This window comes from Coffea arabica, chromosome 9c (genome assembly GCF_036785885.1).
Source record: "Coffea arabica cultivar ET-39 chromosome 9c, Coffea Arabica ET-39 HiFi, whole genome shotgun sequence".
Lineage (NCBI taxonomy): Eukaryota > Viridiplantae > Streptophyta > Magnoliopsida > Gentianales > Rubiaceae > Coffea > Coffea arabica.
The window spans coordinates 3,111,467-3,134,779 of record NC_092326.1 but is presented as its reverse complement, the minus strand read 5'-3'; the positions used below and the strand labels follow the sequence as shown (position 1 = coordinate 3,134,779).

Below are 23,313 nucleotides of genomic sequence, written 5' to 3'. Positions count from 1 at the left end.
TAATTCCGATACCTGGATCCGTTTACTCTAACAAAAAATAGGTTGGATATGGAATATAGGATTCCAACCCGGATACAAACAATATATTAATAATTATAAAATATAAATATTTCTAAATACAATCTTTTACCAAATTAACAATTTAGTAATGATTTTGTAGATTGGTTAGTTTTGTATTGACTATTGAGTTATTTCTGATTTAGTTTTGTAATTTGATTTGTTTAATTTTGGAGATAGATTTATGATTGGTTTTGGATTTAATTTTAAAATATTTAAATTTGGATTTTTTTTCCCGAATAGACCTAGATCTGACCCACAGCCCGTTGAACCCAATTCCAAAACTCTAAGATCAAGACCCGTTGGGTATATGGGTCGGGTCTGGATTTACTACATAAAAACGGGTTGGGTTCAGAATTTTCAGTTTCGATCAAAACCCTGACCCGTTGACAAGCCTAACCACCTCCATTGCACTTGGGAGGGGTACCTGCCTAAGGTCTGTCTAAGTGGCAGGGTCTATGTAATAATTTGTGATAGCGAGGGTTTCCATTCGCAAACAAAAAAAAATAGAAGAGGTTAAAAAAAAACTCTTGCCAAGTCAGCATACAACATGTCTTTTGACTTAAGCCATTATTAAAATCACGAAAATGATGTCCAATGATTCATTCAACTTTTTTTTTTTTTTGAGGGTAATGACATTCAACTTGAATATCCGATCTATGTGGCAATACGAAAAGACAATTTCAGTTCCCAATCTTAGTTTAATATAGCCCAAAATGCGACGAAGCCCTTTTATGATATATTCCTAATACACTTGTCCAACCTCATCCAGTCCATGGATCAAATGAGCTAGACTTCTGAAGTATCACTTCTAAGAGCATTATCTCTTCGTGTGTTTTTTATCTATGCTTTCAAACTTGGATCGGACCTGTTGGTTCGATTGATCGAATTGAAAATCGGCCAAGTGTCTAGTATGAGTTTTTCTAAAAAATCGGATAGATAGAAATTTGGTCAAATTAGGTCAAAAATCTGATTTGACTGAGTTTGACCAGAAAAACTGGAAGAATCTATTGGTGTCAAAGTTTTTTTTTTTTTTTAAAAAAAGTCAAAGCATTTTCAGTATTATGTTTTGACCCTTAAGTTGTTAAAAATTATTAATATATCTCAAATATTTCATACTTTATAAATATTGTCCAAAAGTTTGGTGTTATTTTTCAATCAAGTCCATAATTTTAATTCTAAACTTGTTAATGTTCATTAAATAATATAAATTGCTACTTGATCATTTTAATTTCTTTGTATTTTCTTGTTAAATATATCTGAAACATCAAATATATATGAATATACATTTATTAATATTAACATGTGCTTAAGTATTTTACATACAATATTTAAATTTTTAAATAATTTTTATTTATGACGTTATTTGATTTAACCCTGATCGAACCCATTAACCCCTGACTCATTGAATTCGAACGAGTTGATACTCAGTCCGAGTCTAAAACCATAGTTTTTCATGTGTTGACATCCACATGATGGCATCTATTTGTGGGATTACATGGCGTTAAAAACAATCGAAGGTTTCCTATATTTATTGATCCAATTGAATTAGTGAGGAGAAAATGTATTATTTGGTCTTGTGTGGACTTTGGAGCAAAATATTGAATTTTACCCTCTTATGCTTGCTCGCATGCGCATTCACACATACACACACATTTATTTTTAAACACACTAGCCTCTCTCTTTTACCCTTACACATGCACATACACATGTTCGCATGAGTATTGAGTACGCAAAGAGAGAGATTGGTATATACTATTGCTTTGTATAAGGCATGAGAGTGGGAAGGGACAACTTTTAGCAAACGCAAAAGAATTGTTATGTTTCTAAAGATTGTAGCCCTTGTGTGTGGAATTAGTACTTGTGATTGCAGGGGATCGATCCCGTGACTTAAACTATTGATGCCAGTTAAGTAACTATCCATTCGCTATTGTCATTCGGAAATTAGTTTAGAATTATCCCTTTTTCCTCAAAACAAAAAATTCCTACATGAAAATCTTTTGAAAGTTACAAACAAGTGCATTATGTCTTATACGAAGTATGGATACTAAACTATTGAACAACAGGTAATCTGTCTAGCTTATTTACAATAATAGTTAGACTTACAAACCTTTTGCTTTGGTATGAAACCAATTCTTGATAGAGAGAAACATTTCGAGAGAGCCCCCAAAGAGTCCAATATGGAAATTAGGAACCCAACTTTGACCCAAAAGCTTAACCCATTAGGTTTTGGATCCTTACTTACATATTAACCACCCTTTCTCCATCTCTCGGACCAATGTGGGATGTAATCTTTTTATTCATGAACCTAACACCTCTGATGTATACGAGTCATTTTAGAAGCAAAACAACTCCATGGGTAATAATGTTAAATTTAAAATTCTATCCTAAAACCAATCCATTTATAGTTGAAGTGCAGAATTCCAAACGACATATTAATTGTATATACGTTGTTTGGGAAAAGTCTCAAATTGGATGAAGATTCTCTACTATTGATAGAGCAATTGCAATTGATGGTTTAAATAGTTTTAGTACGAACGTTCGCTAGATGAGATTGATTTTGAGACACAATTTTTAATAAGTGATAAAACTTGCTGTATTATTAGGTACGTTATTAGTATTTGTATTTTCAATGTCTTAATGGTTAAATATTTGTGTTAGTAGTTACATTTGTTGTACAATTGACACCGATATTTTGTGACAGGCTGGGCACTGATGTGCTCTCTGTAGGCTGATGTTGTCTACTTTAATAATGAACAATCGCAAGCTCATCTGCGTAGCAAAGTATGTGGATCCTATTTTGTAAGTCATCAATTTTTGGAGATGGGCTAATCCAATCACCCATTTTGCAACAATTTTGATACAAATTGATAAAGGAATACATCACTCCAGAGACGTTCCATCAAGACTTTAAGTCGTCGCCATGTTATCAACAATTTTGTAGAAACATTTATAACCGTAGCTGGTGCTTTCTCTGAGATTACCTTTTCAGATGACCAATACCAAAGAAATTCTATCCACAATTTTGTAGAAACATTTATAACCGTAGCTGGTGCTTACTCTGAGATTACTTTTTCAGATGACCAATACCAAAGAAATTCCATTTAGTTGTACTAAACAAGCTTATTATTCAAGTGTCACTGACATTGAAAGTGAACGATAAGCTCTTTTTCAGTTGAAAGAAAACTCGATAAACAAAATCAAATCATCAGCCATGGTGGATTGTGTTGCGCATGATTCATGAAAGGAGTTAGCCATAACAAAATCACTAGCCTTGTCATAAAACAAATCAGAAAATTTGTGTGTATTTATATATGAATTAATCTTTTCTATACATATATGCGATGTGCGGGAGTTTGGTGCATATGGTATAAAATAGTTTTTAATTTTTTATTTGATGTAACAGCATGGAAAACTAATTTTTAATAATAGAAAGATAACCATGAAAAGATTAAGGATAACTATATATTAAACTTCGTAAGAATGGAAGATTGAGTAAAAACGGAATTTATAAATTTCATTCCCTAACGGGTACTCATATTTACATGAAAGTAAAGTAGTAGGCTGTTGCATTTAACTTCTATCGAACATGGTAGTTGTCTGTTGTAGTAGTAGTAGTTTTCCTTGCATTGTCTTTGTTATCTTGTAGATAGGTTGAGAACTGCAAAATTGCTAGATATATTTTTAGATTAAAATCTCAGTTTTAATTTGTCCAAATCATTATTTGCCTTCTCTTAGAGCAAAACCTTCACTTTTGCTATTATGAATCAGACAATGAACAATGAAACTTGACTATTGCAACTTCCTGCAGACTCTGAGCAAACAGAAGAGGAATATCCCCAGCTTAGAAATGAGAAGCATAAGACTATCTAGACGGGAAAAAAAATGTATTTTAACAGGAAGAAATAATACATAGAAGTGCTTGTGCTTAACAATAGATGACATTGGATAGTACTACCTGATTCTTGTACACAAAAAAATGATACTAAGAATAGAATCAAATCATACCGGTGAAAATCAAGGTTCGCAAGCTATTACTACCAACAAACAAATAATAGTACACTTTAAAAAGAAATAATCATCAAATACGGCAAAGAAAGTTTGGAATTCATTGTTCAGCACTAAAAAAGCTAGAATTTGAAACCTTATGTAAAACGTGTTTAGCACCAACATAAAGCATGAGTCTTCGTATTTTATCATCTTCAGGAAACTCTTTTCCTGGACAAATGTTACATAAAAAATGCACTTATGAAGTCATAAAGGCAGAAGAATAAATTATATTGTTGTTTAAATGTCAATAGGAACTTTCATCTCCAAACAGGAAACTAAGAAAAAGAACTGAACAGGAAAATAATCATGAGAAAATTGTGTGCATGGCAATGATTTAACAGTCTAAACAGACAATCTAAAATAATAGGAGCTCCACCAAGTTCCCAAAAGTTAGGAGCATTCCAAATGTACTTAATGGTCTACAGGACAACATGATCACAACGTTCAGAATTTGATCATCAGTGTGAAAATTGCAACTAAGAGGGAGAGGGCATTAGCCAACTACTTTATTGATTATTAGAGGTAGATTTACTTGGGATTTCTATTCTTATTGGTATTTATTCTTTATTGGTTTCAACCTTCTAATCATCCACATTCAAGTCAAGTACTTTGATGAATAGCTTAAGCAAATATACAAAAGAATACATGAAAGAATAAATTTTGACACAAACTCAAATCAATAGGACAAAGTATTAACTACCAATTCAAAATAACTCGGAATCTAACTATCACCAAAATCAATTGCATAAGAATCACCTTATTACTAAAGTAAACAATTAGATAAGAAATGACACCATTCAAAAAATTCAATTGTAGTAGAAAAATCAATTACAGTATAAACCACACCATAATGCATCAATTACAGTAGTTTTTTGGATTACCTTGTTCCAAATACTTCCTGCAAAAACTTTTTTCTCATAATTGCTCCAAACCTATTCCAACAAAATCACACCGTTTAAATTGTACACAGCAACCAAATTTGTGGGAAGCAATAATATTAACACTAAATTATGCTAACAAAGTATCTAATTTCAGAATAGAAGCATTTAGCTCACAATAGAAACTATGATTTTACAAGCAAATCATACCATAAAAAAAATAATAAAAGCTGACCTCAAGCTAAACCACCAAGAATAGTTTCAGCATAAAACCATATTGAAATCTAGAGTACAATGGCAGTACAAATAAGCATTTACTGGAAGATGAAAGGAACATAACGGAAGAATGTGAAGGAGAGCACATTTGAAGAAATCAAGATGAAATTGATGCTTAGTTATAAATTCCTTAATAAACACTTTAATTGACATGAAAATGGCATTTGAATGTCTTCAAGTTATAATAGTAAAGCAATGGTAATAATTGATATTATTTATAATTTAATTAACACAAGCCAATCAATGCCTCTATAAGGATATTTAAGTAATTACACCAATAAAGAAGCTATCATGGGTTATACCCATTGTAGAAAAGATAACCACATAATCACGCATTCCCAAAATACCCAAACCTTTGAACAAATCACAAGAACATTTCAGTAAATATAAAAATACACATGCTATCTTAAGTAGTACCCAGCGTTATAACTACACTCAAAACAACCTTACAATCCTAAAATGCCCCTACTCTTACGGTTGAAATTCAAAGCCATTATTTGACCCAAACTCATTCTTATATAGTATAAGGATATGTAGGTATATATGTATGTATGTATGCATGTATGTATGTGGATTGTGTTTTGCATAATTCATGAAAGGAGTTAGCCATGACAAAAATACTGACCTTGTCATAAAACAATTTTCAACCTAAACCTCTCAATGAGCCTTCAGCTCCCCATTTGTTTTTCTCAGATTTTAATTTATTTCATTGATCAAAATATCATTAATGCTTTTTGTTTGGGTTAAATCTAAAAATATTGTTTTATTAGTTAAGTTTAGTTTCTAAAAGTAGAATATTCCAAATGTGACATATCAAAAATAGGAAAGAGTGCCAATAATTGTGAAATCTAAATTTCATTTTTTAATTAATCTTCCCAAAGTAGCATATGATCAGGTTTGAGGTTGGTTAATTTACCAAAAATTAGAATATACAATTAAACGTTATGAACATAATATTAAGGAAAATTTCCAAAATTCCTTTAGTCTTTTATTAACCTTAACAAAAGTAAGTATGTTTGTCCAAGAACTATAACATGTCACTAAGGAAACATCTTTCGAATATCTAAGTATACAAAGTGTGATTTGAATCTGTGGTGCTAAAATTTTGTGTCATCTTTTACATTATCTCTAAAAATTTCAAAATGTAAAACCAAATTTTAGTAAAATAACTTTTACAACTAAATATCAGTTATACTATTTACACATATGACACATATAAAGTGTGCCTTGATCACGAATTGATATCAATTGCAACCTGGAGCTACGTATATATATATATATATATATATATATATATATATATATATATAGGTAGAGATTTACACAAACCACAAACATGGAATCTGGTATGATAAATTTGGGAAGCTCTCTAAAAGTACCCTATGTTGGCTAAGGAGAAATTTGCATCAGTTCCACCCCGATACATACGACCTGATCCAACCAAACTTCATGGGGTCTCCACAGAGGAAATCCCAGTAATTGACATGCAAAGGTTGCTTTGTGACGAATCAGTGAATCCAGAGCTTGAAAAGTTGCATTTTGCCTGCAAAGAATGGGGCTTCTTCCAGGTTTGTCATTTTGTATTTGTATATGCATATATTAGGTATTGTTGTTGACCTAATAATGGAGTCTGATTGTAATAGTATTTGCTCAAAATCTACTAGTCATTTCAATTTGGTTTTTACCACAACTTTAACTTACTTTCAAGGGAATAAAATAATTCTGAAATATTTATTATGTTAATAACTATGACTTTTCAGGACTGTAGGTAAATGATATATCTTGCCACAAGTTTTTTTTTTTTTTCATATTGAAATGTTTCTTTTCTTGTAATTATCCAGAAATTTTATGTCAAAAGCAAGCATGCCTACCCTAATATATGAACTCATTTGGTTTTCTCTAGTAGTAGTACATAATGCATGACTAGAATGTAATCGGAGTGATCTCCTTTTCTTTCCTGCTTTTCCTCGGATCTTCTTTGAATTGTTATACAAGGGCAATCATCTAATTTAAATGGATATACATGCCTGCTGTTAAAATGGAGAAGTGTTATAATAGTCAGCACCAAATAATTAGTGACTGTACAATTTGTCACCAGCTGATTAATCATGGAGCGAGCTCTTCATTAGTGGACTAACTGAAACTAGAGATGCAAAAGCTTTTCATTTTGACGATTGAAGAGAAGAAGAGATTTGCCCAAGAGCCGGGCGATGTAGAAGGATATGGACAGGCCTTTGTTGTATCTGAGGAACAAAAACTTGACTGGGCTAACATGTTTTACATGGTCACTCTGCCAACTCACTTGAGAAAACCTCATTTACTTCCCAACCTTCCTCTTCCATTCAGGTACAAGAAAATTTGCACACACATTCATATCATTGTATTTAGGATGCATTTGATAAAATTGAAGTTTGAAAACTGAAATTTGAAATCTTAATATATTAAGTTATTGAATTATTAAGTATTAAATCATATACATTTGAGTGTATATCACATCCGGTGATAAGTGAAAAGTTTATCACTTATTTTTTATAGCAAGTTTTGCCTAAAAAATTTAATGACACTTAATTAATTCAGATGTTCAATTTTTGGTTATCAAATGTATCTGAATATATTAAGATCTAAATACATTAAGTTTAAATGATGAATTGTGTTGTCAAACACATGAGGACTATAGTAACATCACACATAGTATAACTTTTGAAAGTCATAAGCTTCTAAAATTCTCTACACTTGTCTAAACTTTTCAAAATTTTGTCGGTGAAAATACTTAAAAGGTAGGGATAAGATGATCATAGACTAGTAATAGGTTAAGAAAATAAGTGGTTAGTAGCAGTCTATAACTTTGCAAATTACCGTACCTGTAATCTTTCTATTTTCTTTTACATAAATTGTCAACATCTTGATATATATAAAGAAACTGAAAGTCTAGAATTGAAATTGTAAAGAGATATAATGCTGATTTTTATGATTTATAAACTGGATTTACAATAAAGAGACATTATTTAAGTGTGGCGGTTTGATTCTTTCATGTATTTTAATTGATGGAAATATGAACATTTTGGTCCTTTATTATAGCAGTGGTGGTTAATTTGGTTCTTTATATACTACCGCTTGCTAATTTATTCCTTATCTCCTCTGCTCCTTTATTTCTACAGTGGCAATGTCGATTATCTTTGTAATACCAACATTGCATGGAAGTTTATGAATTAAGGGTTGTAATTAGAGATTTGGGAAAATTAGGAGAGGGGAAATCAATTGATTACAAATACTGCATTGATTTTATTTTATGGAAATCAGGGATTAATTAGTCGACGGAAGTACGCAATAAATCTTCATCACTGAAATAAAGGACTTGAACTATATAATTCCCTTCTAATAAGCAAAGTAATAAAGGACTTGATGAGGTAATTAAGTACTTTGTCTTAAATCTTAAAGAACAATAAATAAAGAAAGATGTCGATAATGGTTATGCAGCATCTTAATCACTGTTTGTGAATTTTGTTTTGTCGAAAAAAATAATAATATATGTCTCATTCAGTTGTTGAGGGGTAAAAAAGACGATAACCACTCAATTATTCTTTATTCTAGGTCACAATTTGTTTATAAAAAGTATTCCATTGATGACTAAAATGCTTTATTCAGAAAAAAAAAATTTGATAATGCTGGTAGGTTGCCTGCCAGAACTAAACATATAATTGGTTAACAGAAAAAAGCTTTTACATATAATTGAAACCGAGGAGGCAATAATAAAGCCAAATGCTGTTACATGAAAAATTGTAGCAGAGAATATCCGAGTGTACGTAATATATATATTTTTATTATTAGATGCATTTATTTGGAAGTCGTATTGTCTTAGGGGCCGACGTACGACATGAAACATCGAATGTTACCCCTTCAATAAAATTCCATGTGTAATGATCAAGATAGCTTATCAGCCACTCCTTCAAAGGAAGAAAGAAAAAAAAAAGACAGCTTATCAGCCACAAAGTGTCCTAAGGATTGAATATTTTGATCATTATCTCTCTTAAAGTCTCCACATGATAGGCCTTTTCTTCCATTTTTTTTACCTTGGAGTCATTCTTAATTGTTTTCCAACATTTCTCTTCTTTTAATCATATGGCTATTGGCCACCCAATGACTTAAAGTCTTGGTGGAGTGGGAGGTTAAAGGTTCAAATCTTACCCAATATCACTTTGATACTATATGTGGTTTTCTCAAATCCATATGAGTGCGTACATTTGATTCAATGGTGATTCAATTCCCGTCGGTTTTTCAATGGATTCAGTTGGGTCTCCCCCTAAAATAGGTTAGCATATGACCAGAGTAGATCATGACGATTGACGAAAAATAAATTATATCATCTCTCTCTCTCTCTCTCTCTCTCTCTCTCTCTCTCATACAGGAAAATATATCCTCTCGTTTTTCTTAAAGGGACAATTTCAGAAACCTCTCCTTAGGTTTCTGATAATTTCATTGAGCTCCCTCAAGGTTGTAAAAATAACATTTACCTCCTTTGCCCACATAAAATGATAATATTAGTTTTAACATTTTAATAAAACTCTCTTGTTAGATATACTTTTACAAAAAATGGTATTAATAATTATTTTTCTTTTCTTTTTCTATTCTTATTCCCCCTTTTATATTTTTGCCAATAAAACCATAAAATATAAACATTGATAGCATAAATGTTTTACTAGTGACATTTTTTATGACTTTGAATGTGATCTAATTTTTACTTGCTGATTTTTTTTGGTACCCAAAGCAACATTAACTCAAAAGAAAAGCCCAAAATTGCTACCAAGCTATGATAGTTCCACTGATCCAAAATTCTACAAACTTTAAAAGAATTATGACAGTATTTTCTTTTTCAAATTAAAAAATACATACCCTGGTAAATCACCATTAAAAGTAGTTTATCATAGTGATAGAACTATTGTCATCTTTGCTTATCAAATAATAAATATGGTGTTAAAAACTTCACACTCTTTTTGTATATTTGTGTTAAATATATTATGATTGTTCTGGAAAGTAATTCAAATGTTATAAGTTGAGGGTACTTTAGGATATTCATTAAAATTTTGACCAAGTCTAAGGTTTGGTTACCAAAAGTGTCAAATTAGGGGAGGAAGGTGTAATTTTTGAAACCTTAAGGGAGCTCAATGAAATTATTAAAAATCTTAGGGAAGGTTTATGAAATTATCCCTTTCTTAAATCTCACCTTCTTAATTGTCTTTATGAGGAAAATTAATAAGCCACAGGTTGGGGACACGGAGGATAATTGTTCATCCTCATTGATTGCATCCCTTCTTGAAAAAGCATTGTCATATCTTCAAGCTTCATTCCTAATGCTTTTGTCATTTGCTCAAGGACCTTGATGGCAAGGATTTTCAATTCCCTTGAGTACTGGTCTAGAGTTTCTCTACAATGTTAAAAAAATGTAAATAAAAAGTAAAGAATATCCAATATATAATAACAATGCACAATGCATTCCCTTGAGTACTGGTCTAGAGTTTCTCTACAATGTTAAAAAAAATGTAAATAAAAAGTAAAGAATATCCAATATATAATAACAATGCACAATGCATAATTGAAAATCCTTGCCATCAAGGTCCTTGAGCAAATGACAAAAGCATTAGGAATGAAGCTTGAAGGTTTGACAATGCTTTTTCAAGAAGGGATGCAATCAATGAGGATGAACAATTATCCTCCGTGTCCCCAACCTGAGCTAGTGATGGGTCTTTGCCCCCACTCTGATGCTGGTGGGCTTACCATAGTGCTTCAAGGCAATGAAGTGGAAGGCCTCCAAATCAAAAAGGCTGGAGCTTGGGTTCCTGTTGTACCACTTCCTAATGCATTCATAGTCAATGTTGGAGACATTTTAGAGGTAATCATGCTCAAAATCCTTTCTCCCAAGATGCAATGTGAATATGAACAATCTCTTCAAATTGCTTTTCTGTTTATATAATTACAACATCTATCTAGTTTTTGGCCTCCCTTATGAGATATTTTCAAATTGCTTTCTACAATTATGAACATATATGGAAATTAGAATGTCCTTCCCATATTTTAATAGGATTCAAGAGATAATCTTTCCGATTATGATTAGTATGCCTACACTAGGTTGATGTGTAAGACTAATTATTAACTTGCACTGCCCAGAAAATGAGGCAAGGTCAAATTGTAGCTTTCATCCCAAAATTTAACTTCTGACAAATCCGTGCCTAAACTTCTAACTTTGGCTACTTTGTCAGAGTTAAACGAATGTTGTTTCTTAGTAGAATATTGACTACTTTAATAGAATACGTATCTTTATAAAGTCAAAAAAAGCATAAAATATATGGCTGAAAAGGTCTTATATTGAAAAAACCTGGGCATAATAACTTCGAAATTAGTATTGTACATGCCCTTACACCCCACCCTCCAAATTATTGCTTACCTGTGATGTACGAGTGGTAAAATTCAAACTACTTTCCTTTCATCATTTTGAAAAAAGTACTTGCTCTTTTCTCCAACAAATTTGTTTTGATTTTCAGAAAGGAGTTTACTTTTTGTCTTGATTTCAATGCTAATTACACGAGTTACTTACAAATCATGTCCTGGATCTATTAGGGTATTGCTTCTGAATTCTATCTCCAATGTTTTTGGGGCATGACAGTAGTTATAGGTGGACTCACAAGATTACGCTGTTAACCATATCCTATTACTGAGCCTAATTGAACTTTTATGAGAATGTATGCTACATAGTACACAGTTGGGAATAATGTGACGTTTTTTTAACTGAGATGCAGATTGTGACAAATGGGATTTACAAGAGTGTTGAGCATCGGGCAACTGTGAATTTGCACAATGAAAGGCTTTCCATTGCAACGTTCTTTTCCCCAAAACTGGATGGTGACATGGGTCCAGCGCCAAGTCTTATGACCCTTGAAAATCCAGCAATTTTCAGAAGAATTAGTATGATTGACTATTTAAAAGCGTTTTTTTTCCCGTGAACTAGATGGGAAATCATTCATTGATGCAATGAGGACCCAAATCAAAGACTTTTAGGCTCTTAGTCCCTTTATGATTTTTCTCTTTGGAACTAATGTACATTGTTGATATGGTGTCCCCTCTTCATCGCCTCCCCCAACTTTCATTCACCACAATATGTATAATTGTTTAAAAATTAATCTTGTATACACTGTATATGCTATTAGATTCAAATGCATGACAACTAATATTAATTTAAATTCAAAATTCAAAATTGGAACAAATAGTATGCATTCAGATTTAATACTGTATACATTATTAATGTATAGAAAATTAATCTATTTTTAAATATGAAAGAGAATGATGAGTAATTGTATGTGCTATCAACGACGTATTAGAAGTAACTCTTTATGCCAAATCTTGATAAGGGGAACCAAAAAAAAAAAAAAAAACTCTTTGCTATTTTACCTTTTTCCTCTAGTACTTATTTTAGGCACAATTATAAATCTTTGAATATATTGCTATTCCATAAGTCCTCTTTGTATTAAATTCATATTTTGGGCTTTTCTATTATGTCCTTAAAAGTATAGCACAGAATAAGCATATAAAATAGAAAGGATGGACTCGCTATAAATTTCAATTATTATTATTTATTTTTTGAATAATAAAATCTTGTTCAAATAAGTGAAATATAGATCCATCTTCTATTGTGTGTCCTGAATAGAACAACTCTTAAAGTTGTAAACCTTGTTACTTGACTACATCTCAACCATCAATGATTTGCAAAGATTTGCTGATTAGACAATTATATACCAAGTATCACTCCGTTGCGTGATCCATCATCGAGGTGATTGACTGAGGGACGACAATTCGTCCTTGAGACTTCATCTTCATGGTTTCATTATTGAAAGCTAGAAATGAAACCATTCAATGCTATAGGTCACCTAACCATCGGGCAGCATAGATGCCAACTTTATTCACTTTCATTCTAATGGCATGGGAATTAAGAGGTGGAGAGGGGTCACGATCGGTAAGTATGCCTGCCCCGTAGCTATAGAAATGGGGCGCAGAGAAATGCGAAGTGGGAATAGGGGTTGCGGGAATTTGTCTCGGTACTATCCCCACCTATAAATTAAATAAATTAATTAATATGTAACTATATTTGTCAATATCTATGTACATATTATATAGGGCAAAAAACTTCAGCGGCCATTAAACTATTGGTCAGATCATGTTTTGGCCATCAAACTATTTTTCGTCCATAATTGACCACCAAACAACTTAATCAGTAAACACGTGACCATTTGATCGATAATTGCTATTAATATGTGAAATTAACACTACACATGGCAAAGCACAGGGGCTATTTTGTCCACCAACTACGCAGGAGCTGCCACAAATGCCTTAATTAAGCCCAATCTCCATTTTATTACTGCAATTTCACCTTAGGATTGGAAGAAAGAAAAGAGAAAAGGAAAAACATAACATGGAGACGCCATCTGAAGGCAGCAGAAAGGACTCCATGACTGCCGTCAAACAGGTCCGACAGTAACTAGAATCCCGTGTGGAGGCCTTACACAATGCTCAGCTACACCTCATTGCCTCTCTCCAAAACTTAGTCCCTAACCTCGTTTCCTCTTGCAACCTCTCTCTCAAAGCTATCTCTTCCTTCAACTCCCGCCCCTTTTCTCCCCTTCCCAACCCTAACAACCTCAACCTTCCAAATTGTCCCCTCGCATTCCAACTCTCTCTCAGGTCCCTAACTCTGACGCCAACAAGTTTCTCATCGACGACGCCGTTGGGCCCTTCTCCCTTGTCAGGTCCATGGTCGCTATTTGCTTGCTCAAGAGGGTGCCCTTTACCACAATTGATTACTCCATAGTTTTGAGAAAGCTCGAGAATGATCAGTTTGCCATGCCCGCCGAGTAGGCTACGCTCAGAGACCTCGGAGGCGAGTCTAGGGCCATTTTGGTGGTGGAGATGGCCTTGCGCTCCACGGTCGAGGAGAATGGCGGAGTTGTGACCTGGAGGAGTTTGTGGTCAATGGAAACTCCATAGTTTTGAGGAAATTGTAGTTGCGGGGGCAACACATAGTTGCTGGACAAAATTGCCCCTTACTTTGCCACGTGTAGTGCTAATTTCATATATTAATAGCAATTATCGATCAAATGGTCGCGTGTTTATTGATTAAGTTGTTTGGTGGCCAATTATTGACGAAAAATAGTTTGATGGCCAAAACATAATCTGACCAATAGTTTAATGACCGCTGAGGTTTTTTGCCCTATTATATATAGTAGGGGTGGTGGGGATTTGTATCGGTACTATCCCCATATATATATATATATATATAGACACACACACATACACATACAGACATATACATTATAATTTGAAAACTCATGATATCATGATTTGTGTGGTAAAATGATGATTTGGTTATTTTTAGTTTACTGAATTTTTTTTTTGTGTATTGCATGTTTGCAATAAGATAATAATAGTAGCAAATATTACTTTAGTTATGCTAATAAATACGGAGAAATATTTTTAAAAGATTAAAGTATATTTTAAACTTAATTTCATGTTGAATTTTAGTTAAAAGTTCAAAAGATTGATTTATACAGTTATTTGTTGATATTATATATGAAAAATTATGAAAAAGAAGTTTATTTTGAACTACCCATTGGGTAGTTGGGTGGGGGCAGGGGGGATAGCTTAGGGTAAGGGGAAGTTTTTAAAGCACAGGAAGGGAGAAGGGAGAGGGTTCTCTAATTCCAAATCCATCTCGTTGTCATTCCTAGTCACCAACTCTTTAAAACCTAGAAATTTTAGTTTTCCCTCACATAAGGTTTCAAGTAAATGTTAACTTCTACCTCCAAAAAAAATTCTATAAAATTAAATGTTATTTGTATATACTATTTTTCGATCAAAGTAATTGTTATGCTTCCTTCTACATAGGTAACATAGCAAGGCCGGTATAATTTCAATAAAAAATTTAAGGATAATCTAAAATTTGGATAAACATCATGAAGTGAAGGTGATGAACCATTTTCAAGGAAAATAGCTAATAGACTCTTAAAAGTCAATTTTGAAGTTTGGAACGACAAAACTTGCTTTCTTCATGTGCCCAAGATGAGTTTTTTTAGATTTTGATGATCAGATTTGGAATTTTTTGGATCTATTCTGTGACGCCTCCACTTCTCCCTAAGATGAACCAAAGGGTATTGGTGAGACGGCTGCTCAGCTCTCGCCAGGACACAGTACAGTTCCAGTTCAAACTTAAAGGATAACGACTAATAACGAAAGTCGAAATAAAGACAAGAAGCTATTTTCATACATGAATATTTAATCTTACATCACAAATTTCAAAATACAACCACTTTCCCAAAATATACAACTTCCAAAAGATGTCTAGTCAAATACATCCAAAACCCTAATCAAAAGTGCCTCAAGTTGGCTTCTCGATAACTCTTTCCATCTCGGCCCCTGCTAAGGAAAACAAATCTAATGGGATGAGCTAATGCTCAGTGAGGCCAAGAAAACATGCAAACACATAATTCAAGTAGCAATAGCATTAAGTGAGAATAAAGCTGTAACATTCAAGCAATTCACAATTTTTAATTTAACACATTCAATGAGGATACAGGAGCTCTCAGGAGATAGGTTCCACTTCTTTGCCAAGGTTCGATCAAATATCTCCCCGCGATGACATTCCATCAACCAGGTTGGCATTAAGTCCGTAGAACACCACTTTCTTCACAGTTTCGTCCACCATTTCAACCACATCGAGCCTGCACTTCTAGAAAAGGCACTACTACTCGAGTAGGCCAAGCGAGATCTCTTAATAGATCAAGCTTACAGTTATCTCATGGTTCACCGAGCTTCTCGACCAAGCCCTTGCTGGCTCGAGTCGCAAGGTCGGCCAATTGAGATTTTGGGCGTCTCCCAATTCAGTTATAGGTCGAGGAGATTCACTCCAAACGACATCTAGTCAATGAATTACAATTCAGTCATGAGCAATTCAACCTTTCAATCAGTTAAAAGAGAACGAGTGCGATAACGTACACATTCGAGTCAACAATTATCAATCATTCAATCCATAAGAAACCATTCACAAAATTGCAACAAGTCATGCACTTGACACTCACCAAGTCAAAACAAAAGTGAGTGAGCAAGCAATTCAGTCTTTAGGCAACCGCTTCGAGATTCTCTTGAAGATCTCCTTGAGCACCTGGACAAATAACAAGTAGTTTCACTCACAATCACGTATTAATCAGGAAAGAAGGTACACTTATTGAGTCTAGTCAATACCTCAAAAGAGAACCTTAATCACTCAAAAATTGAGGTTAAAAAGTGTGGACTTAATAACACAAGAGAAACTGATTTCCATCATGAAATCGAGTTTAAAACGATCAATCAATATGAAAGAATAGGGAAAAGTTTCCAAAAACTCATTTCCCATCAAGTCGAAAAATTTCAGTTTTGCACGTCAAATTTAGAAAAATCAGACCTTGCACTCAGTAGGTCTAAAATTGGAAAACTTTACACCATTGGAATTTTGGTTCAAAGTACTAAAAGTTCCTAGAAAACACTTTCCCACGATTCCAAACGGAAGGCATTAAATTTTTAGCTCAAAATGGCTGATCTGAGCAAGCAAGGCAGTTTCCATCATGTTTTTCGGCAATCTTTAGAAATTCGGCAAAATTCACAGAAAGTGAACTAGCTTTTGAAAGGACAACTGGAACTAAATTCGGGGTTTTGAGTGTAAAGATATAGTAGTTTAAAGTCAGCTGACTTTTGTACATTATTCAGAAATTTTTCAGATTTGAAGAGCAAATTTTGGGACATCATTTGGGTATCAAAATGGTCTTAGATTAACACCAAATTTGGTACACTTAAACTTCCATATGAGGACTATTTCTCTATCCAATTTCATGCAAAAACTTATGTGGGAAGACAGTTAACAAAACTACCAAAGTTTAAGAAATTCTCAAAGCAAATCTGTCCTCTTGCTTTCCTTTCCCTTTCCAAACATTTTGTACCATGAAATCAGTCCCAATTCGGTTCATTTTTGAAACCAAGGTCCTATGAACATCTAATAAACAATTGGTAGGTAATTGACACCAAAATGTTGGAAACAAAATGTCCCAAACCAAACCTAACCATTCGGCTAGCAAGAAGAGAAAGATTTCCAGATTTCCAGCTTTGTTACAGTTTGGACATTGAACCATATCTCACTCAATACAACTTGAAATTGAGAATGGTTGGTGGTGTTGGAAACTAGATTGAAAAATCTACATTTCATCAAAACAAGTCATTTTCAAAATCACTTCACAAGTGAGAGAAAATAGAGCCAAAAGATGCAACTTTTACCTTTCTCTCGGGTAGACCATCAAAATAGGACAGCAAATTTTGAGGAATCACTACGGCTCACTCAGTTCAAACTAGATGGTGAATTTTATATCGTTGGAAAATTACAAATGTCTAGTTTCAAATGCCACAAATGGCACTTGATTTCAAACTTTGTACAAAGAGTTATGTTCGATCAAAGGTACACTATTTGGACAGCCAGAACCCATTTCCAGTTTTCTTCCAATTTCGAAAATTCAAGTTTTGCTTAACCAAATCAAATGATTTTTGGACAACACTTTGTACACACCATATTCAACATATAAGCATCAATGTTACAGTGAACAATCATCAAAAATTTCAAAATATCACAGAGAAACATGACCAGAAATTTTCAGCCAGCACAAGTCTCCACTTCCTTTGATTTCCTTTCACTTTTCTAACCATAATCAACTCACTTAACATATAAACAACATTAATCAAGCATTTAATCCTCAAGGAAGCTACCTAAAGGTCACACCAAGTCCGCTAGTCTAGAGTTTAAAACAAGAAATATAGATTTCCTCAAGTCCTCTGCCTAGTTTCATACTTAGGGTTCAAACCCTTGCAAATCCAACCGTAAATCTTGTATTAAATGGAGAGATTAGAAGAGTTGATGGGTTTACCTCTAACCCTTATAGAAACCAGAATTTTTCACCACTAATCTTCCAAGAATCACCACAAGATGAAGCCTTCCTCCAAGCTCAAATTAATCTCCAAGGTGTTTAGGAGTTGGGTGCAATTTTGGAGGTGAAATGGAAGCAAGAATTGAACAAGTTGAAGAAGCTTTCTTCCTCCTTTCTTTTTGCTGGTTCGGCCGAGACTATGGAGAGGAGAGAGAGAGGGTTTTATGTTGTGAAGCTTTCTTTGGAAGTTTAAGGAATTTGTGGCCAAAGTTTGTGCAAAAGTCAATTAGGCATAGTGTCGTGCGCGGGTATCGTACCACCATTTTCTCTCTTGTTTGTTACACTTGTGCACTAAACCTCCAATATAATTCCTTTAACACTATAATTATTCACTTTTAGTAGTCTAGTATAAATTTCTTAAATCTCCACTTAGTCGATTTGACGCGAAATATGCGAACTTTTGATTCGCGCGCGATAAGGCGAAATTTAAAAACGATGTAACGATAATATAATTAACCAATACTAAGGCAAATAATTATAAAAATAATTATTTTAAGAATAAAACACGAGTCTTCACATCCTCTCTCCCTTAGGAAAATTTCGTCCTCGAAATTTATACCTTGATTAGGAAATGGATCTGGATATTTTCCTCGAATTTCTTTTTCTACTTCCCAAGTTGTTTTCTCTAGTCCGTGGTTCCTCAGAACTTTCACCAACGAAATTCGCTTATTCCTCAATCCTTTCACTTTACGATCTAGAAGTTTTATTGGTTTTTCGTCATAGGTCAGTGTCTCATCAATCTCAATATTCTCCGGTTGCAAAACGTGAGACGGGTCTGGATGATATTTCTTGAGTATCGATACATGAAAAACATTATGGATCCGAGATAGAGTTGATGGCAATTCCAACTTATAAGCCATATTCCCTACAAGTTGAAGGATCTTGTATGGTCCTACAAATCTCGGTTGTAACTTCTCTTCCTTTCCTGCCAACAAACTTGCTTTTAAGGGAGTAATTTTAAAAAAAACTTGATCTCCAACCGCAAACTCTAAATCCTTCCTTCAATTGTCGGCATAACTCTTCTGACGACTCTATGCGGTTTGTATCCTCTAGCGTATTAACTTTACTTTTTCTCGCGCCTCATCAATCGAAGGAACTGTAGTTGGGTCTAAACCCTTTTTTCATCTATTTCATCCCAACAAATCGGAGATCTAGACTTCCGACCATATAGCGCTTTATATGGAGCCATTTGAATGGATGAATGGAAACTATTATTATAAGCAAACTCCACCAATATCAAATACTTACTCTAACTCTCTCCAAATTCCAAAATACAAGTTTTTAACATGTCCTTGAGAGTCTAAATCGTCCTCTCAGACTGGGGATGGTAAGTAGTACTAAAATTCAATTTAGTCCCCAACACTTCTTGTATCTTTTGCCAGAACTACGAGACAAATTTAGGGTCTCGATCGGATACAATACTTACAGGTATCTCGTATAGCCTTATAATCTCATCCGAGTATAGCTTAGTTAACTTCTCTAACGGGTATTTCATACTAATCGACAGAAAATGGGCCGATTTGATCAATCTATCCACTATTATCCAAACTGCATCATGACTCTTTTGTGTTTTAGGTAATCTAGATACAAAATCCATGGTGATATTTTCTCATTTCCACTCGGGTATCTCCAAAGGTTGCAAAAGACCTTATGGTTTCTGATGCTCGACTTTAACTTGCTGGCAAATTAAACAAGTTTGGACAAATTGGGCAATCTTCTTTTTCATACTCTCCTACCAATACAAACTTTTCAAATTTTGGTACATTTTATTCCCTCCAGGATGTACCGTATACTTAGATCAGTGTACTTTCTCCACAATTTCTTTCTTAAGCCCTTCGTTCTTAGGCACTACTATATGATTCTGAAATCTTAATGCACCATTCAATCCAAAATTAAATCCGACTTTTCTCCTCTTTTGACTTTCTCGAACCACTTTTGTACTTCAGGGTCCGTTTCCTGAGTTTTCTTGATACGTTCCAACAAAATGGATTTCACGACAGTATTTTCAAAGATCACTTTTCTTGGTTCAAGTCGAGGGCTCCATATACTAACCTCCTCCAACAAGTGTAACTCTTTAATCATCAATCTTACCACTTGCACTTGACGATTTAAAGTATCGGCCACTACGTTGGCGTTTCCTAGATGGTACTTTATCATGCAATCATAGTCTTCCAAGAATTCTATCCACCTACATTGTCTCAAATTTAGCTCCTTTTGAGAAAATAAATACTTAAGACTCTTGTGGTCTGTAAAAACCTCAAATGTTACCCCATAGAGGTAATGCCTTTACTTTTTTAATACAAACACCACAGCCGCTAACTCCAAGTCATGAGTTGGGTAATTATCTCGTGCAGTTTTAATTTCCTAGAGGCATACGCTATCAATTTCTCATTTTGCATTAATACACATCCCAAACTTTTCTTTGAAATATCTGTGTAGACCACAAAACTACCCTTCCCATTTGGTAAAGCTAATACGGGTGTTCTCATCAAACGTCTCTTTAACTTTTGGAAACTTTCTTCACACTTAGGATTTCATATAAATTTCCCACTTTTCTTAGTCAGTTCAGTCATGGGTCCAGCAATTTTAGAAAAATTCTTGATAAATCTCCGATAATACCCTGTTAACCCTATAAAACTTCGAAATTCAGTAGAGTTTTCCGGTTGTTTCCATTTAGAGATTGCTTCAACTTTGATTAGATCTACTTTAATCCCGTTCTTGAAAATTATATGACCTAAGAATGTCATTTCTTTCAACAAGAACTCACATTTGCTAAATTTCGCATACAGCTGATGTTTCCTCAAAGTTTGTAAAATAATTTTCAAATGTTTCTGATGTTCCTTCATAGTTTTAGAGTATACCAGTATATTATCAATGAACATCACTATAAACTGGTCTAGATAAGACTTAAAGACTCGATGCATTAAATTCATAAAAGCCACAGGTGAATTCGTTAACCCGAACGGCATTACAGCAAACTCAAAATGTCCATACCTTGAGTTAAAGGCAGTTTTAGGTATATCTTTTTCCAAAATCCTCAATTGATAGTAACCCTGCCTAAGATCCAATTTCGAAAATACAACCGCTCCTTGCAATTGGTCGAACAACTCATCAATATGGAGCAAAGGGTACTTGTTCTTAATATTAATATCGTTCAAGCCTCGGTAATTGATACACAATCTTAAACTCCCATCTTTCTTTTTAACAAACAAGACTGGGGCTCCCCACGGTGAATTACTCTCCTTTATAAAATCTCGCTCTAACAAATCTTGTAATTGCAATTTCAACTCTTTCAATTCAGCCGGTGCCATTCTATACGGTGACTTAAAGATAGGTGCTACTCTCGGAGTCACATCAATTTTAAAAGGTATCTCCCTTTCTGGGGGTAAAAACTATAACTCTTTAGGAAAGATATTCGGATACTCCTTTACTACAGGCATATCTTCCAATCTCACTTTATCGCTAAGGGTATTTATAAGAAAGGCCAAATATCCCTAAACTCCCTTACTTAACATTTTCCTAATCCGAATTCCTGAGATAAGTGCAGACGAAACTAATCTACCCCTTACATTCAATTTTAGGGTTGCCTCTCCTGGAATGCACAACTCTACCGTTTTCGTTTTACAGTTCAACTGAGCATGGTAGCGTGATAACCAGTCCATTCCTAAGATAATATCATACCCCTTAATTGCTAGGCCCATTAAATCGGCCAGTAATTTTCGTTCTCCAACCCAAATCTCGCAATCCTTGTACACCAAGTTAGCGATTAAACTTTGATCTCCAGTAGGTGTTCTAACCTCCAGATCATAAGGTAAGTTAATTGGTTTCACATCTATTCCACTCATAAAGTTAGGGTTTACAAAAGAATGTGTCGCATCCGGATCAATTAAAACCTTAGCTAAACGGTAGAAAATAAGGATCGTACCTTCGACTACCTCAGTAACATCGAGAATCTGCTAATAGTCCAATGCGTAAACCCTAACAGATACCTTTGGTCGACTCCCTCCAGCACTAGTCTACTTAGAGGTTGACTTTTCTGACCTTTGAATGCTACCTCCTACCTTCAGCTTATTCGGACAATTTGGGAGTTGGTGCTCGGCACTGCCACAGTACAAACACTTTCCCAGTAGGCACAACAAACTTGAGGAATTATGACCGGACCACTAGAAGGTGTTTCTCTCACTTGACCCTGTCCACTACGACCTCCTCTTGATAAAGCTTCTCTTGAAACTCCTGCGGTTCTTACTCCTCACATTCCTCTTTCTATCTTGGAAGGTGTGGCACTTTTACTTGCCTGATCAGAAGTATAACTAGAATTGTTCCTTTTCTTAGCGTGAAAGTGTGACGACCCCACCTCCCCCTAGGGCTTACCCTAGGGTTTAGCAGACCACCTGCTTACCTCTCGCCAGGATTCGCTCACGCTTAACTCGAGAAAGGATATCACGACCATAGAAAAGAAATGAAACAACAATTTCAAACTTAACATATACATTGATACTCAAATCCAACTACAAGGCTTATACACGCCCAAATACGTTAAAGTGTTTACAACCCAAGTATAATTAACTCTAGTCTAGTATTAGCGCGAGTATAATTGTAAAATCCAAAAACTAGACTACGCTAGTCTGTACAAGTCCCACGCCTCGCTCGTACCCCTTGTAAGGAAAACAAATGGCATGGAAAGAGCTAAAAGCCCAGTGAGGTTCCAAATAGCAAGTTGACCATCATTGAAAAGTTCACAAATCAAAGTAGCAAACTAGCGAGTATAACCAGTCCATAAAAGTGAGTAATAACACTTCAAATAACAAATCTCAAAATGAGCGAATGTAAAATTTTTCAAAAGAAGCAATAACCCGATAAGTAATACTCATGTCAAAGTATAAGGATACAGATGACTCTCAGTAGCCAATTTCCTGTTGTTTCACCAGAGGTTGATCAAGTATTAGTTGACACTCCGTAAATTTTCAAGTAAAGTAACCAATCCAATAGTGCTTCGCTTCACACCAATC

General features: G+C 34.2%; 1 protein-coding gene across 2 annotated transcripts; it reads left to right on the top strand.

Moving 5' to 3' along the window:
* Window positions 1-6,586: 6,586 nt before the first annotated feature.
* LOC140014328 (oxoglutarate-dependent flavonoid 7-O-demethylase 1-like) lies at window positions 6,587-12,467 on the top strand. Of its 2 annotated transcripts, XR_011821055.1 has the most exons (4): window positions 6,587-6,829; window positions 7,360-7,607; window positions 11,039-11,148; window positions 12,053-12,467. XR_011821055.1 is itself a non-coding variant. In XM_072065014.1 (2 exons), exons 1-2 carry the CDS (start codon window positions 10,885-10,887, stop codon window positions 12,254-12,256), a joined length of 468 nt encoding a protein of 155 aa, XP_071921115.1. In that variant the 5' UTR covers window positions 7,643-10,884; the 3' UTR covers window positions 12,257-12,467. The 2 variants fall into 2 exon arrangements, 1 of the variants encoding a protein (XP_071921115.1); XM_072065014.1 differs by lacking the exons at window positions 6,587-6,829; window positions 7,360-7,607 and having other exon boundaries at window positions 7,643-11,148.
* The last annotated feature ends 10,846 nt before the right edge of the window (window positions 12,468-23,313 follow it).

Bases quoted from the DNA above. Each gene is read 5' to 3' on its own strand.
- LOC140014328 (XM_072065014.1), top strand. From the start codon at position 10,885: ATGACAAAAGCATTAGGAATGAAGCTTGAAGGTTTGACAATGCTTTTT. The intron at 11,149-12,052 runs GTAATCATGCTC...ACTGAGATGCAG, and splicing joins ATGTTGGAGACATTTTAGAG to ATTGTGACAAATGGGATTTA.